The sequence below is a fragment of the Podarcis liolepis genome (assembly GCF_965112155.1).
Source record: "Podarcis liolepis genome assembly, chromosome: 3".
Taxonomy (NCBI): domain Eukaryota; kingdom Metazoa; phylum Chordata; class Lepidosauria; order Squamata; family Lacertidae; genus Podarcis; species Podarcis liolepis.
In genome coordinates this window covers 70,547,675-70,566,049 of record NC_139557.1, presented here as the reverse complement: position 1 = coordinate 70,566,049, position 18,375 = coordinate 70,547,675, and the positions used below count along the sequence as shown (strand labels likewise).

At 43.4% G+C, this 18,375-nt stretch overlaps 3 protein-coding genes across 10 annotated transcripts in view; 1 reads left to right on the top strand and 2 right to left on the bottom strand.

Moving 5' to 3' along the window:
* Positions 1 to 2,193, bottom strand: part of TULP4 (TUB like protein 4) — a 96,089-nt gene extending 93,896 nt beyond the window's left edge. For 2 of the 3 annotated variants that reach the window (XR_014524367.1, XM_083496387.1), the window contains exon 1: positions 1,959 to 2,193. The gene's annotated coding sequence lies outside the window, so the exon portion shown is untranslated. Of the gene's footprint in view, positions 1 to 1,649; positions 1,834 to 1,958 lie in introns of those variants that run through there. The other variant, XR_014524368.1, reaches the window with a different exon arrangement.
* A 10,838-nt stretch (positions 2,194 to 13,031) lies between these two features.
* Positions 13,032 to 17,122, bottom strand: GTF2H5 (general transcription factor IIH subunit 5). Its single transcript, XM_083496681.1, has 3 exons — positions 17,000 to 17,122; positions 14,973 to 15,030; positions 13,032 to 13,682 (listed from the first exon to the last, which is right to left on the bottom strand). Exons 2-3 carry the CDS (start codon positions 15,005 to 15,007, stop codon positions 13,502 to 13,504), a joined length of 216 nt encoding a protein of 71 aa, XP_083352807.1. The 5' UTR covers positions 15,008 to 15,030; positions 17,000 to 17,122; the 3' UTR covers positions 13,032 to 13,501.
* SERAC1 (serine active site containing 1) overlaps positions 17,105 to 18,375 on the top strand; it is a 28,561-nt gene continuing 27,290 nt past the window's right edge. For 2 of the 6 annotated variants that reach the window (XR_014524378.1, XR_014524379.1), the window contains exon 1: positions 17,199 to 17,369. Coding sequence is in view for 2 of the 6 variants with exons in the window: in XM_083496448.1 (XP_083352574.1) it covers positions 17,275 to 17,369 (95 nt within the window). In the remaining 4 variants the exon portion in view is untranslated. Of the gene's footprint in view, positions 17,370 to 18,375 lie in introns of all 6 variants that reach the window. The other 4 variants (XM_083496449.1, XM_083496448.1, XM_083496450.1 and 1 more) reach the window with 4 other exon arrangements.

Here is an 18,375-nt window from a genome sequence, read left to right as displayed (position 1 = left end):
CCATATGCTATTCTAGTTCTCAGCTAGAGTTTATGCAAAACTATGATGAATAAACCTAATCTTATTTTTAAAATTATTTTTATTTAAAGAAAATATCAATGTAAATGAAATATTAGTAAAACTAGAAAACTCTAGGAACCTCATCAGAAGAATCATGAACATGAAATAATTTTCAGAGCTTGCAACCATACTATGCTAAATGATAGGGCTACTTTTCTTATTTTGATACCATCCGTTTAAATCTGATTAAGTGGGAGGGATGAGGAAGCATGAGAAGCTTTTAGTTCAGCATCTTCCGCTTCACAAACTTGTCTTGCAAAGGCTGGCATTTAAAACTAATTTTGCCAGTGTCTGGTTTTTGATGTTGCAAACCCCATCAGAATACAAACACCAAAGCCTCTCATTTGAGAGCACAGCATGTGGCTTAAGAAAGGGATGCCTTGGGCAGACAAATTTCAGCATGATAAAATGGACCTGCCAGTGAAACATGCTACGTAACATATAGTTGTATGGCCAACAGTTCTCCCTTTACATCCTATTGCCTACCTAGTCAAAACTATTCCTGCACTTTGCAAGAATAACTAAACACAGATATATGTACCAGCTATGGTGGGGGGTAACCTGGCAAGTCCATCACCAACTCTCCTTTATATTTGAAATAAACAAGCATTAGAAAGAAAATGACAGGGCTGGAGATCTTGCCTATTAACCTAGAGCTGAGAAAGTTATCACACTGTCTGATTAGTTGTAGTAGCAGAAAAAGCTCACAGAATCTTTTTCCCAGGACCTTATTGATTACTTGTTCCCTATCTCCTAAGTTTTTTAGGTAAAAGGTTTAGTGATCCCATTTTCAAATTGTGCATAAATTAGCATCATTTGTAAGAAGTGGAACACGGTAGCAAAAACATCCAGATCAAAACAAGACTTAGCCATAAGTCCAGCACTACAGGTAAATGACATCAGTATTTTTCAGACAATAACTAATGCTGTTTCTCCTTCTTTCTTCTGTCCTTAAAGCTGGCAGCTACTGCCAGGTCCATCTTTAGCAATGCTGTATATTCCATCCAGCAAGCTATATTACACAGGAAGGTTCAGAAAATAAAAATTCATTCAATGGCAAGACACATAGGAAGGAAGCACAGGGAAGGGGTTTGAGAAGAGGAAAGAGGGGTGGTTTTGCTGCAAACCTACACCACAAGCAAAACAAGGGGCTCCATTCCAGTCACTGCCTCCTTTCCTACATAGCCTCCTGGATGGCTGGCTAGTTGGCAGGCAAGACTGTAGACAAAAACAGCGCACCCTGAAGGGGGGGGGCAAAATAAGGTGGTCCATCAGAACAAAAGAACCACAAACCAGAAGCCACCTGGCTCCTTGCATGACACAACAACACACAGCCACCTTCCTACTCACCCACCCACCCGCCACAGCCACCACCCCGACCCCAATCGCCTCCACCCCCACACCTCTGGGCAGCCTGTATTTTTGCTGCTTTCAGTGGTCCCACGCTCTTCTCGCCCACCCTCTCCTTTAAAAAAAATTAATAATAATGAATATAATAGAGGAAATGAAAATAAAGCCACACGAAATCTCTTGCCGAGCGAGAAGCAGCCCTGCTCCATCGCGAGAGGAAAAACAAACAAATAAAATACCTCAACATTCACAAGCAGCCGGAGCATCTGATCTGACATGGAGGGGAGATGGGCAGGATTTTATAGGCACCAACATCAGCCCTGACGAGGTTCTCCCGCCCATACACAGAGATCCTGCATCCTCCTCCCGCGGGGAAGGGAGAATCATACCGCCAGGAGGGAATGCAATTGGAGGAGGGGGGAGAGAGAAGAAGAAAGAAAAGAGAGAGAGGGATCCAGTGTCCACATAGCAGCTAATAGGGTGGGTGGATGCAGTTAAAAGAAAATGGGACACACACACACACACAGACAGACAGGCCAATTCCTTACCTCCGTCCAGGGCGCAGCAGACTAAACAGGCAGCGCCGGCGGCAGCCACTAGAGCTCGTCCTGTGTGGCTTCCGCCCCGCCAGCCCCGTCTGCCTGCCGTTGCTCCTCCCCAACCAGCCCGGAGTCCAGAGTCTGTCTGTGTCTCTGTCTCTCGGTCCTGCTGCTGCTGCTGCTGGGCCTGACTCCCCTTTCACGTGACGCAACCACATGACCCAACATGTTACTTGCTTCTCTCTCTTTCTCTCGCCGCCCCCTCCCCACCCGCAACTCCGCCTCGGCCCCCTCCTCCTCCTCCTCCTCTTCTTCTCCGTGTCGGGGTCTCTCACTCGGTGTCACGCGAGGAGGGCCAAAAGGCGAGCCGCGCCTCTGAGCACGTACAGAGCGCTTTTGCCCCTCCGCGCGGCGGGGCATCGCAGCCTAGCCTGTCCACCCCGCTATACGGGAGCGGAGGCAGTCGCTTCGGGTCAAAGGATGCGGCTTTCAGGCCTCGGCCTGGTGCTGCCTCAATGCGATTCCTTTATTTTCATCACGAAAGGAAGGTCCCGTTATTGTTTTATCATTTGCCACTGCGTTTTTTGAACGTTTGTAATAACATTAATAACTGCATTGCTTAACAATATTCCCGTGATTTAAGACATCGTTCTGGGGTGTTGTGCAACTTCCCCAAGGGATGTGTTTTCTTTTTGGTATATTTAAGTACAGATTCTTAGGTGGTTTATAGGCCGTTGTTTTTTTCTGGAGCAACAGCTGCAAATTCTGTCTTATTGCTGCCTACAGCGCCAACCTTGATCCAGCATCAATAGCTTTATAACTGTCATATATAATGGGCCTCCCAGGATGGAAAAGGGTGTGTCCTCGCTTTCCTAGTTCCTAATTGCAGCCATTCTGCCTAATCCTCTATAATTCAGAAAAGATGTGTTTGTATTTAGAATGATTGTTCAGAGGCGGTTTTAGGGTAGCACTACCAGTTCAGTTGCACTGGGCTCTGGCACTGCAAGGGTCGGTGCAACAATAATGTAGAATGGGCAGGCCAAATTTTAGCATTGCACAAGGCACCACAGAAATTTGAGACCCCCAAGTCTGCCGCTGGATTTATAAATCATTTAATCAATGTAGTATACATAATAAAATTTTAAAAACAATAAAATAAAAACTTAAAAGAAATGTAAGGTAAAGGTACCCCTGCCCGTACGGGCCAGTCGTGTCCGACTCTAGGGTTGTGCGCCCATCTCACTTAAGAGGCTGGGGGCCAGCGCTGTCCGGAGACACTTCCGGGTCACGTGGCCAGCGTGACGAAGCTGCTCTGGTGAACCGGCACCAGAGCAGCACACGGAAACGCCGTTTACCTTTCCACTATAAAGCGGTACCTATTTATCTACTTGCACTTAGGGGTGCTTTCGAACTGCTAGGTGGGCAGGAGCTGGGACCAAAAGACGGGAGCTCACCCCGCTGCGGGGATTCGAACTGCCGACCATGCGATCGACAAGCCCTAGGCGCTGATGTTTTACCCACAGCACCACCCGCGTCCCAACGTTGTTATTACTAGCACCCTCATAACTTGCATTGCTCTGGAATTCTAATAAAACAAAAAATCAGTGCAGTTTTGAAAGTTTTGGGTCCACCTTCTTGATTCAAAATGGCAGGCAGTTGCATCCTCACAGATGAAAACCATGCACATTTAGGTTACATCTTATGAGGTGTCCAAACACAGAGCGAACACACCACTCTGCAAAATGATGACGATTTAAATTTCTTACTTGCACTTCACCATAAGGTCCCAAGGCAGCTTACCGTGGTTTGTCAATGCAATATTAAAAAAACAATTTAAAACAAAGTACAGCCAGGAATAGGGTGGGTCCTTAATAATATACCGTATCTCTAAAGGCTAGAGTGAAGAGGTGCATCTTCAGCATTCGATGCATAATAAATTCAGACACACCTCTGTGGAAATAGATTATATGTTTAGGTAGGCTTGCTGAAATAATAAAAAATGGAATTTACTAGAATGCATATAGCTTCTGTTCTAGCTAATTTAACTTTGAAGGAGAATTTCACTTTAAAATGACAAGTAAGAAATAACATGATGGGGACATTTTAATAATCGCTCAAATGTTGTCGACATGGGAAATAGACAAACTATTATCCTTTGAAGTTATGAGGCAGAAAGTCGCAAGTGCCCTGTTGATGAATAAACTATTAATTCAAATAAGATTCAGATACAGGTTTAAAACTGGTATGAGCTGTGGATAAAACAATAGAGTAGGAATATGTGCAGAGGTTCACAGACAATGGTGTGATGGAAACCCACCTTGCCCCCTGAAAATAAGGAATGGTGTTTTTATTTGTATAGACTTGTTATAGTTTGTATTATATTGAAAGTCTAGAGTACATTACTGATGTCTGCGCCCCCCACCCCGGTCTCTGCTTTGATATTTTAATACCTGTTTTCTGTGATTATTTTGTTCTATGCTTGATTTAGCATTTTAATAAAATAAAATAACCTGGCATGAGCACTGGAGTTAGAGGGTGTCTCTGAAATGGAATGGGTTTCTGAGCAATAGTTACACTGAAATTTAAATCAAAAGAAGAGCCGAGCTAGATCAGGCCAAAGACTCATCTAGTCCAGTATCCTGTTCTCTTCATGGCAAACGAGATGCCTATAGGGAGCCCACGAGCAGAGCCTGAGTGCAGCAACATCACTCTCATAATAATAATTAATTTTTATGCCACCTTTGCACACACAAAAATCATGCACAAAGCAATTTACAACAAAAAGAGCAGCGTCTCAAAAACGACAATCACAAAAAAATCATACTAATAAAACAGCACTATAATAGCATATAAAGCATCATACAAAGAACATTTCAATGCTGCAAATATAATAGCATAACAGCAGAAACAACAAGAGAGCTTGAAAGCTTCACCTTCTTTCCTTGAAACCTCTCCCATGGAGAAGTCCAAACCGACCCTCCCATGATGCTGCTCGCAGCCCCTTTCCTACAGTGGCATATTACAAGGCTTCCGAAAGCAGGGGTTTGGGATACCTGGAAAGACCCTTCCCATGGTGTTGCTCTCAATCATTCCTTGCTAGTATTTCCCAGCAACCGGCATTCAGAAGGATACAGCTTCTGACAGTGGAGGTAGAACACAGGCAACATGACTAGTAGCCACTGATAGTCTTATGCTCCTTAATCTGCTGTAAAAGTCTTAGTCATTGTTCTAGGTACAGTACTTGTTATTGCTATTTCAGGATATTGCTTGACATGTTGCAAAATCCTGTAAAATTGGTTTCAGCAAAGTCATGGTGGGATCTTTGCAGCAATAAGCAATGACAGCCTGGAGGAGATGTTGCATGTTGTAAATTGTCTTCTGTTTAAAAAAACACACACTTAGCTCTCCTAACTTATAGTATACATAATCCAGCACGGCAAATTTGTTGGATTGAACAACAATAAGCATAATTGAGTTTTGCCTTGATTGCACTATAATTCTTGCATAAACACCATCCCAGATAAAATCTGTTAGAGGGCAAAACTAGATTTCTCTTGGTTGGGGAATGAGTGTGGCATATTCACCATGGATCCTGTTTCCTTCTGTCCTACCTGCTTAGCAGTATCACACTAGTTTTTTGATATTTTATGCTCTTGGATTTTTCAGAGTCTTGATAGAAAACCTTACCAGCACACAGTGGTATCATGTTACCGCATCTGTTGACTGCTGAATCCCAAGATCACCTTTTCTAATAACAGGAGAGTAATTTCCCTGACGAAAACAGTAACGCCAATACCATTCACAAATCCAGAAGAAAGTTGCAAATTTCAGAACAAATAATGTCTGTGGCACAGAATGTCTACCATGTTTTTTAATGGGAGTGATTTGTGAGTGCCCTCCTGTGAAAGCAACAAGTATTATCAGAAGCAGCTGTGAGTTGGTGTCAATCTAACATTCAGTTGTTAACTGATCTGTTAAATGAAAGGAAGTGGGCTGTCCCTCAGTGAACATTTTTAAGGAGAGGCTGCAGCTCTGTAGTTCCTTCACTAAGCAAAGCTTGGACCAGAAAGCCTAAAAGGTCCCCTCCAACTCTATGGTTTTATATAAGATATAATAACTTTGGATGGTATCAAATGCTATTCCTACTCAGAATTAGACCCATTGAAATTACAATGGCACCTCGGGTTAAGTACTTAATTCGTTCCGGAGGTCTGTTCTTAACCTGAAGCACGACTTTAGCTAATAGGACCTCCTGCTGCTGCTGCTGTGCCGCTGGAGCATGATTTCTGTTCTTATCCTGAAGCAAAGTTCTTAACCTGAAGCACTATTTATGGGCTAGCAGAGTCTGTAACCTAAAGCGTATGTAACCCGAGGTACCACTGTAATAGACATGACTTAACTTAGGGTTATTCATTTCAGTGGGAGGAGTTCAATACTTTAAAGGTCTATGGCAATCGTTCTGTCAGCACAAAAAAATTCAGGTTGCCAGACAGAACGATCCCTATCTCCTTCCATGCTTTTCTCAGTGTGCTCTTCACACTATCCCAAGCCAATTGCATAGAAGTGGGGGAAATCCCATTGCTCTTGCAGAAGTCCTTGCATAGGTTTCCACAAGAATGAAGCATTAGTTGAATCCTGCGCATGGAATCTACTGAATACAACTCCATCTCTCCACAATCTACTTGACACAAGAAATAGGAGCCCTATTCACTTGTTCCTCCTGTGTGTAGGAACCAGGGCTTTTTCAGCCGGAACTCACGGGAACTCAGTTCTGGCACCTCAGGTGGGTGCCATTGCCATTATAAGAGAACAAGGGTGAGTTCATGGTGAGTTCCGGCACCTCTTTTTCTAGAAAAATAGCACTTGTAGGAACCATACAAAAGAGGTGAGCAGGATCTCATCTGTCTAGCCCGGCTGCTCCCAATATTACCATGCCCACTGTCCCCCACCCCATGTCTGTGCTGAAAGAAAAGGAGATGCACAAACACTTGTACATACATAGATTCTCCACATGCTTGGAAATCTCAATCGTGCAGTGCTCTTGAACTTGTGGAAAGCCTGAACATGTATGTAGGATCACCTGTCAGACAGATATAGGATCACCTTTCAGACACTGTGCAAACAACTTTAGTTGTTAAAGACATTACTCTAGTCCATGCACGCCTTTGATTTATCACGCTTGTTAAAGCCCAAGCTTAAAAATGGGACACGTGCAAACACTAGCCATGACAAATGATGTCAGCCACAAGTGGAAGTGTTTTGAGTCCTAAGAAATCTGGAAAGGCTACTCTTCAGCTTTTTACTCACTTCTTGTAATACCTGATTATCCGGATTAATGATTGCTGAGCTGAACATCCTGCCTCACCGAATTAGTTTCCTCTCATTTGTGTTATAAGCATAAAAATCAGTATAATACAGAACACGCACAATAGCAGTCTGTGCTTTCTTTTAAGATATATCTCACAGACCCATGATATCTAGAGTGAATTGGGATAATAATAATAATAATAATAATAATAATAATAATAATAATTTTTATTTATATCCCGCCCTCCCCAGCCAAAGCCGGGCTCAGGGCGGCTAACAACAATAAAACAGTATAAAAGTATAGCATAAACAACACTCTAAAATCATTCATTATAAAATTAATGCAGTTGCTCAGTTCAAGTTGTTACTTCTGGATAATTATGCTGTAAACTGCCCTGTGATCTTTGGATGAAGGGCGGTATATAAACTTAATGAATAATAAAATAAAATAATAATTGTCTGAAATCAGCAAATTAAAGTTTTGTATTACACCATTTAGCTCCACAATGGAGCTTCCAAGTTAGCTAACTTAAATAAAGAACGAACACAAACAGAAAAAAGTGAAAAAGTAGAGAGCAACCACCAACAGCAAATACTGAAACCAACAAGCAACTGTTAGAAGGATATAAATACCATAAGTTGTAAGCGCATTTTTGAAAGGTGCATCTAAATAAGAAATATTTTTAATTGACACTGGAATGTGCCAATTACACATTACAAATAAAGAGGGAATAGCTAGAATTCTCATAGGGGGCATTTCATAGTCCACATCGGATGTCATATTATGTCCAATGTGGAGTAGATTGGGCTGGATTTGAGGACTTTTGGGGCTAAATTAATGTTAAATATATATGCATTTGTGGGGACAAAAATTCAGGCCTTTTCACCAAAATTTGAACAATGATACATATAGACCCCCCAAACACTGAAGATATATCCCCAAACTAGAAAAATGTCTCAAGTGATAGTCATCAAATCTGATTCAAAATTCAAATTCAGAAATCTTTGAATGTCTGTCAGTGACATGAATATTTGAAAGTGGAGACTTGCTTTCCCAACATTAGTTTCTGCTTTTAAAATAGTCCAGAAATGTACCCCATCATAGCTGAGAGGAGGCCTTCTTGATGTTCCACTGCTAGGTGAGATTTCTTACCTGGTGACATGGGAGGCCTTCTCAGTGGTGACACCCCATTTGTGGAATGGCCTCCCTCTTGGGAAATGACTGCTGCCTTCTCTTCTTTGGTTTTGTTCCCAGCAAAGTGAAGATACATTTATTTGCTCAGGCATTTGTGAAGTATTGCTATCCAGACTGTGTTAAGATATAGTTATTTCTGTGGTAGCGCTCGGTATTGATTTGTTAACTGCTCTTGTTTTATGGTATTATTAAGGTTTTTAAATGTTTTATTGTGCCCTAACCATAGATCATTTATGATTAAGGGTGGGCTAGAAATAATAAAGAAACAAAATAATACCTTTTCCTCTCACCACCTGATGACATAATTGGGTGGAAATGCTATGCCACTTACCTGGGAACAAACCCCATTGAACAAAATGCTAATTAACTACAGGGTAAACTTGGACAGGATTGCTCTGTTAGTGTTGCCTACTTTTATTACTGCCTTTTTTATATCATACTTTTCAGAGACACTGTTTCTTCCTTTACATCTGTATCAGCCTAGCAATATTGGCTGTGATCTAAATATGAGCCATTGGCCCTTAATACAATATTGAAATAGCAATAGCAATGTTATAGTGCCACAAATATTAGCCTACCTTCAGTGCCTCTCACTGTTAATATTAATATAAATAATACCCAAGCCTCCCAGAAAATGGCAGTAGTCACTAAGTGAAAAACTTCAAATGTTTTAATTCTACCAAGTCTCATGCTATATGGAGTTTTCACTAAAGTGTTTTTCATCTCAAAGTGAGGCATCATGATGCAAGCTTGCTGCAATGGAGACAATACTCGGACAATAAACAATTAAAAAACATATTTGTGAGGCTAGGGAACAAGGAAATCTTGTGTTGAATATCAATAAAGGTAAAAGGTAAAGGTACCCCTGCCTGTACAGGCCAGTCTTGCCAGACTCTAGGGTTGTGCGCTCATCTCACTCTATAGGCCGAGAGCCAGCGCTGTCCGCAGACACTTCCGGGTCACGTGGCCAGCGTGACAAGCTGCATCTGGCGAGCCAGCGCAGCACACGGAAACACCGTATACCTTCCCGCTGGTAAGCGGTCCCTATTTATCTACTTGCACCCGGGGGTGCTTTCGAACGGCTAGGTTGGCAGGCGCTGGGACCGAACGACGGGAGCGCACCCCGCCGCGGGGATTCGAACCGCCGACCATGCGATCGGCAAGTCCTAGGCGCTGAGGTTTTACCCACAGCGCCCCCCGCGTCCCTGTTGAATATCAATACCTACAAATAAAAAGTGGCTTTCTGCCAACCAGTCGAACTGTACCAGCAGAAACCCAAATGGAATTTACTGTTTCTGACTTATTTTTTGCCAGCAAGGGGAGACTTGCCTCCCTCGTAAGATGAGGGAGTTCCAGCTGCTCACCTCAATTTCCTTTGCTCAAGGTCCTCAGGAAAATTGGTTGCCTGGCAACTTCCAGCAAGGCAAGACCTTCCCTCCATCATGGGCTGAGTTCTAGCTACTTGATCTATTCCCATGCCTCAGAGTTCTGGTGATCAAAGGGAAACACCAGGGAAGACCAAGGAGGGCAGGTAACGTTGCTTGGATAATCATGGCACCATATGAGGACACCATGTTACTTATACAAAAAGCAAAAAAAGAAGCTATGTTTGCCTATAAGATAAATTCCAAAGGCCTATCAAAAGGTCACAAAATAGTGTGCAAGCCTTTTGGTTCTCCAGCTTTTGTTATGTTGTCATTATGTATATTTTTCATATTGAAAGCTGCCTTGAGCATGGTTTGAACGATGGAAAGGCAGCATACAAATAAAATTATGTATGTATGTGCTGTTTTATCAAGTTCAATGGTAAACAAAGCATGGTGGTGAAGCCATCTGTCTGCATGTGGGAGTATGAGAGGACGTAGCAGACATTCAAACAAGGCACTACTGGGTGTTGTGCAGGTTTCAGGTTATACCAGTCTATCGGAAATTTAAAAACAGAATGGTCAATTCCCCATGTCTGGAAATACAAAAATAGCTGTTATCCTGCTATGTCTATTTATGTTTCTGATGCTACACTTGAGTGTGATTGTATTGTGCAAGTCCTTTGCAAGCTGCTTTGAGAGCCTCTCAGGGTCTCAGCAGGATGTAACTTCTCTGAATAAACACATTTCTTCCCATCTTCCTTTTATATAATAGATTAAAATCAAGCATCCTTCCACTATGATATCACTCATAATCAATACTCATATATTGATTAGAGTAATTCCTGACTTTAAAGGCACTTATTTTGTTTTATTAAGTCTCACCTTGCCTACAAAGGGCTCAGAGCAGCTTATATATAATTCCCAACAGGCCCTCACCTGGACAGCTTCCAAGGATACAGATTCATCAGAAATGCATCACTGCATGTGCCAGCAGACCATTCTCTGAGCTGACAATGGAACATGCTCTTTTGGATATGATTAGTGTAGGAAGCATAATAAAAGGAGTATGTGTCTCGGGTGACTTTCTACATTCTTGTGTTGCCTCTTTGTTCACTGCTCTTTAAAAAAAAAAAAAGATGGGTCATGCAGATGACTTCTTTGCCAAAGGTAAACAATTTCAGTGGAAAACCTGCTCTTGCCCCATTTCTGTTTGCATGCACCTTTGGAAGAGGTGCACAAGTGTCTTCAGAGCATAGAATTACAGAAGCCAGCTGAATGGGAGGGGCTGGAAAGAGAACTAGAACAGCGATGACCAGCTGCTTCATTCTAATTTGTGGGATGCTTTTTTGACTAAAGGGACGCAGGTGGCGCTGTGGGTTAAACCACAGAGCCTAGGACTTGCCAATCAGTAGGTCGGCGGTTTGAATCCCCGCGACGGGGTGAGCTCCTGTTGCTCGGTCCCTGCTCCTGCCAACCTAGCAGTTCGAAAGAACGTCAAATTGCAAGTAGATAAATAGGTACTGCTCCGGCGGGAAGGTAAACGGCGTTTCCATGCGCTGCTCTGGTTCACCAGAAGCGGCTTAGTCATGCTGGCAACATGACCCGGAAGCTCCCTCGGCCAATAAAGCAAGATGAGCGCCGCAACCCCAGAGTCAGCCACGACTGGACCTAATGGTCAGGGGTCTCTTTACCTTTTACCTTTTTGACTAAGGGGCTCAGAATATGAGTATCACATATGCACTTTATAAATCCAATGTATATAAAGCAGGGAGGTGAGAGAGCACAAAAGGAAACTAACAGGGGAGGAGAGAAGGAAAACAGCATGAAAGCAGAGCCAAGTAGTGGGATTGTGGATGCTGCTTCCTTGCATGTAGTCCTGAAAGCTGGACAAATAATCTCATAGGCCAGCTGCTGCCTTCAAGCTGCTTGTGGGTCATTCTTGCCCTAGACAATTCCCTTGCACTGTGTCAGGATTCTCTTTCAATGCACACGAGAAGCCAAAATTATTAAACTGGGAAAACAAGATTAATAAAACCCCATTTTAATTGCTTAAGCATGTTACCTGTGCTTGAAAAAGTGACAACTCCTTCCTTTTTCCTGCATAAGTGATGAACTAACTGAAAGAAACCATACATCTGTTTAAAATAAAATACATCTCCGATTTCTCACTCTCCTTTTATAAGGAAAGCAACAGACTGGAGGGCAAGGGAAGCAGCTATGCCATTCTTTCAATTTGTTTTGGATTTTTTTAAAAAACAAATTGTTGTAAAACCTGGTAAGCTCCCCTTACTGGTATATTTTCTCATTAATAAGCCTTTTAGACCAGCAGGTGTGTTTGATTTAAATAAGAATCTTAATAGATTATTGGTGCTATATCAAGCATCTGAGAAGAAATGGCTTGCTCTTTCCCTTAAGATTCACATTCTGATTTCTCCCATCCATGCACAGCAACAAACTGAAGCTTAGCATACAATTTATTTTTTGTAAAAGGAAGAGAGGAAAGCCTCTTGACACAATAAGGGATTGATATGGCCCACTAGGTAGAGCATTGACCTTGGACCCACATACAAAGGTCATGCTACCCAGAGAATGACTGCATAGCCTTAAGCATCTTCATCTTCCATCTGTACAATAGGAACAACACAGGGCTTTTTACCCTTAAATATTACGAGTCCAAAGGCATTAAACGTGATTTGTGTGTTATAATTGGTAACTGTGTTGCATCACCATAATAGCCACTTAGCAAGTGACATGATTTTAAATTAATGGGAAAACATCTGCATCGGCAGAAGCAGGTGCAAGTAATGCATACTAACCTCCTCAGTGCCCAAAAGTATAATTCCTTCCTGTTTTTTAGATTTCATAATTAGCTATAAAATCTTTATTGCACTCTATTTTTATACAATATTGTAAAAGCTTGAATAAAAGTTTCAAACTTCATTTCAGTAGGGTTCATAATGAACCCTATAAATCAAAAGAAGAAAATTCCTGAAATGCTAAAAAATAAAAGCCTGACCAAACCAAGCACAAGAACACTTTCCAACAGTGCAATCTCTACTCAGAAGTAAATCCTACTGAATTCAACTGGGCTTACTCCCAGGTAAGTTTGCCTAAGACTGCAATCCTATACACAAACCTGATGAAACTTAGTGAAATGCAGTTCTCTAAAAATGTATAAGACAGAGCTATAAACCTGTTGAAAATGATTCAATGTTATGCAGGATTCATATTATTGTTTATTTTTCAAGGTCCATCACATGAAATTTGGTAGTCTCCTTTGGTCCTGTAAAAAGTCGCACAATCCATTAAAAACGGAAGGCATATGTGCTTTAAGGTTATCTTCCCTCTAAAAGGAAAGTTACAAAGAATAAACAATATGAATATTGATTTCCCCCACCCTCAATAAAGCATAGCCTAAAGTTCAAATAAGTAAACTCTAAAATCACTTGCAGTGGCAGACACTTTACTGGCTATCAAAAAACTATACTTCATAGTCTGTAACTACCACAGCAAGAAAATCAAAGAGAATTTTTAAACATACAATCTAATTAAATAGTTTATTTGCTACAGTGACTTTTGCTATTGAATCCCCACCAAATCTATTACCAGGAATATCTACACATAAAGTTTCAGTTCCACATTTATTGATTGTAGTTAGACACAGACAATTCCAGTCCCATTTTCTATTTTTGTGTAATGGGAAAAGAGTTCTGGTCCATTAACTCTCCCACTTTCTCCTGCAGGAAGTAAACCATCTCAGCTAACACAAAGACATGTGTTTCATCCAAGTCTTGTATGATGAACTTCTTCCCCAGGGCATTTGATTCATCCAAGTACAGCAGAAACTGCTTCATGGCTGGGTCACTGTGGAGGCACAAATAAAATGGTCATATCACATGATACTTTAACTGAATTAAATTTACACTCTTTTGGAATAACTGAACTATAAGGAAGCTCAGGAGTACGTTCGCAGGACTGGTTTGTTACTTACCTCTGTAGTCATGGAAACTGGATGGTCTTCAGAAGCATTACTGAAATCCCCAGAGTGCTCTAAAGTTATTACATAGCTGGTGAGCTTCAGAAAAAGAAATTGGGAGTGCTGCAGTTAAGACCCCTTTTGAAAGCTAGGAGTCTGAGCAGCTCTTTGAGCTTAACCTATCAAAATACAACTAAAATTCAGTCAAGCTGTTTATAATGTAAAAATCTGGCCTTCAAATAGGCTGAGCTGGACAGGGAACACAATCATAGAGCTACGGTAGTTGTATTATCATATGGCTATGGTAGTAGGAATGATAGCTGTATTACAAGCAACAATACTTTTCAACTAGAGGGGAAAGGAAATGTGGTATAACACAAAAATTAAAGCATAACATATTGCAGGGTTGTTCAACAATTTGAAGTAAGATATTTATTTTGTATCTCAAGAGTCTTGGATTTAGGAAAGGCTATGCCACTTTTTCGAGTCTCGTACTTTTATTCATACTCCATGCCAATGATTTCATTCAGGAATTATAATAACCACTTTCCAGTTTCACTTATGTCATTTCATTCATTATTGTTTATAAAATTTGTCCATTGGTTTAGCTTAGCCAGGGCAACCCAAAGCAACTTTCAACCAAACAAACCCTCCTGCCAATAAATACATTAAAATCAAGAGGAAAATGAAATACACTTAAAACATTCTGCTCACTTAAAAAGGCCAGATAGTTAAAAAACAAAGGCCAGGTTATAAAGGAAAGTTTTTGCCTGGCACATAAAGATATATAATGAAGGTGCTTGGTGAACCTCCCTGATGAGAGCATTCCACAAACAAGGAGCCACCACAGAAAAGGCCTGTTCTCATGTTGCCACACTTTGGACCTCTCACAGAAGAGGCAGCCAAAGAAGGGCCTAAGATGACAATCACATGGTCCAGGTTGATTCATAGGGGGAGAGGCGGTCCTTAAAGTATTGCTGTCCCAAGCCATTTAAGGCTTTATAGGTCAAAGCCAGCACTTTGAATTGGGCCCAGAAACTGATTGACAGTTAGTGCAGTTGGGCCAGGATTAGTGTTATATGCTCAAATGGTCTTGCCCCAGTGAACAACCTGGCTGCTGGATTCTGCACCAGCTGAAGTTTCTTCAGAGGCAGCCCCACATATAATGTGCTACTTACCATTCTATAAGTATTCCTTTCAAAACATTCACCATCTTCACAAAAGGTATTCAGACTCCTAAAGAAACCGATAAATAAAAAAGGAGTAATAATATATGTGTGACACAGTTTATAGGAGAATAAATTTTACTGAAGTTTTAAGGCTTCAGTCCCGCAACGCCAGAGTTGGCCACGACTGGACCTAATGGTAAGGGGTCCCTTTACCTTTAGCTATGGAGGAATTCAGGAAAAGAAGCCTCATTGAAACCAGTTAGGTCAGGGGTCTGCAACCCGCGGCTCCGGAGCCGCATGTGGCTCTTTTACACCTTTGCCGCGGCTCCGGGGCGGATACTAGCGAGGGGAGGAGGCGCATTGTGCGCCCCGACACTCCCCACTGTGGCGGGCGCTGTACTGGCTGTGAAGTCGCATGGGGGCAGTGCGTGCGTTAGTCACGCACCGTGCCGACGTCACCTTCCCGCCCGCTGTCAGATCACGGCTCCAGAGATATATTTGTTTTAAATGTCGCAATGGTTTTGTGGCTCCCAGTTTTTTTTCTTCGGAAACGGGTCCAAGTGGCTCTTTTTGTCTTAAAGGTTGCAGACCCCTGAGTTAGGTATTTTGCATGCACAGAATTGCATTCTCAATCACCTTACAACAAGTAAAAACAAGTTGCTAACATTACGCATTACTGGCTGTTAAGAGAAGTTGCTGAATTACAACTTATTACTAAACTGAAAACTAGGGAGAGACCTGGTCTGAATAGAGATATTAGATTCTTGTCTCATTACATATGCTAAAGCTATTTTTGGTCATCTGCATACTATCCCTTGCTTTTTCCTGTAGGACTAATTGCAGTCGTTAACAGTTGTCAACAGGTTTACCATACCCATTGAGTCAATCACCCATTTCCTACTACCCTTCTGAGAAAAAACCCACCCTCCCACTATATACTGTTACGTGTGGCAAACCTGGAAGTATTTTACCTGGAAGTATTTTACCGGGTTTCACTGCACGCGCATGTGGAAACCTCGGGATCCGACAGGACCTCCGGAATGGATCCCGTCCACAACTAAAGGTACCACGGGATAAGGGTCTAGTGACTTCTGTTTCAGTATATCTGAAGAGGTGTGCATGCACAGGAAAGCTTAGTTGGTCTCTAAGGTGCTACTGGACAATTTTAAAATTTATTTTTTTTCATTACGCGTTAACAAAATTCTGAATGCATACCAGTATTTAAACACGTACTAGCACTCAACATAGAATCACAGAATTGTAGAGTTCGGAAGGCCCATCAGGGTCATCAAGTCTAACCCCATGCAGTGGAATCTGTGGCCCAACGTGGGGCTCCAACTCACAACCCTGAGATTTAGAGTCTCATACTCTATGTAAGTAAAAAGTAATATTTTCAAGAAAGAAAGGGGGGGAGCTATCATTCATGAGCTAGAGGCTGTCAGGTTTAGAATCAGGTGGCGGGGACAAAGCTGCCTTAACCCAGTGTTTCCCAACCACTGTTCCGCGGCACACTAGTATGCCGCGAGATGTTGCCTGGTGTGCCGCGGGAAAAATTAAAAAATTCGAAAGATTTAAAAATAAATAAATGTCAAATTTTCGCCCACTAGGCGGGCGCCGGACTGTGTCCACCCTATTTTCCATCCGTCCTGGGTGGGGATCAGATCAGATGGGATCGGATGAGAGCGGACAGGCGGTCCGCTCTCATCCGATTCCCCATAGAGAGCAGCGGGGCTCTGACATCTCCCTCTCCGCACACAGTGGTGGTGTGCCTCGTGATTTTTTTCATGAAACAAGTGTGCCTTTGCCCAAAAAAAGGTTGAAAAACACTGCCTTAACCCATTCGCACATTTCAGCGTTGGCCACCAGGCATCACATCAGCCTTTCTCTACACACAACACAACACAACAAGAGGCAACGCGAGGCAGGAAGAGGGAAACTGAGGGGCGCGAGGACAGCCACTCTGGCCGAGGGAAAGCGCTGGCGGCGAACACGACAAACAAGGGGAATTGGGGGGGGGGGGAGAAACACCCTCTTACGTTTCACACAACCGGCAGCATCCCCTCGGAGGCGGAAAAATAAACCAAGGTCTCGCCTCTCCAGCAAACCGGAAGAGGCGTGCGCAGTTGAAGCCGCCGAGCTCCCGCCCACCACCCCACCCCCTCGCGCGCGTCTTGGCTCGCCGTGGGATTGGCTGGAATCTGCCGGCGGCGGCTGCTGCGCGCGTGCGTGGGGGGGGCTGTGGGCGGACGCGGCGCCCACCGCAGAGAGCGTAGGCGGCGCCGAGAGCGTCTCTGTTCGTTGAGAGCTGGGAATGGGCAGATGGGCAGGTAGGCGGGGGCGCGAGGAGGCTGGAGCTCATGGGCGGCCGCGGGGATGCGGTGCTGAAGCCGGCGGTCCGGAAGGCAGGTGAGGCTGCGGCGGGCGGACTTAGCGCTGGGGGGGGGGTCACGCGCGGCTTTAGCACAGCTTTACCCCGGTCCCAGGCCCGCCTGCCTCTGCTCCTGCTTCGGGCGGTGGCGAATGCTTTTCGTCGTTTTGGCGGGGCGTCTAAGCCCTCAGCCCTATGCGCCCCCATTTGGGAGTAAAGCTCCCCTCGCCCTCTTTTGCACTTAGGGGTTTTTATTCCGACGGAGACGTGCCTGCATGGATGGAAGGGCTCTTTGGAGAGACGCTTCTCTTCCATTCCGAATTAAAACCTTTCTCCTCCCTTAATGTCGTCACTCATAAATTCGAAGTTAGTCATCGCTCCCACAGCTGCCAGGCTTGGATGTGTTGCTCCGGAACCGTCGCTGCGGAGCAAGTTAACGCGGTTATAACATAAGCCACTTTACTGAAGCGTTGCGTTTAGGCGGTTTCGATGGCTTTAGGAGTCAAAAGGCCATTTTTGTAAGGGGTGCTTTAATTGGCTTAGATGGACACACGATCAGTTTCAAGTGGGCTCTTTAGCTGTCTGCCGTGCTTGCAACAGTCACGGGTGGTGCATTCCAGATTGCATCGTTCTCACTGAGTCACTCGTGCAAACGCACAGACAGGCCCATCTCCACCCACATGTGCCTCCCTAAATACTAAAATTTGCAGTGAAGGCTTTTTTATGGGTTGAGGGATGGGTGGGAAGGAGGCGGCTGCATGCAAGAGCGTTCTAACCACTGGATCCAAGCAAGTGTTGGAATATAAAGCAGACTAGTTTCCTGCATTGAGGTGATAGTCTGGGTGATGGGCCATTAAGAGAACAAAGGAAAAGGGGCTCTGTGGGAGAGACCAAATACAGTGGTACCTCGAGTTACGAACTTAATTCGTTTCGGAGGACCGTTCTTAACCTGAAACTGTTCTTAACTAGAGGCGTGCTTTTGCTAATGGGGCCTCTTGCTGTCGCTGTGCCACTGGCACACAATTTCTGTTCTCATCCTGGGGC

Bases quoted from the DNA above. Each gene is read 5' to 3' on its own strand.
- GTF2H5 (XM_083496681.1), bottom strand. From the start codon at position 15,007: ATGGTGAATGTTTTGAAAGGAATACTTATAGAATG. The intron at 13,683-14,972 runs GTAAGTAGCACA...GTGCCTCCACAG, and splicing joins AAAGGAATACTTATAGAATG to TGACCCAGCCATGAAGCAGT.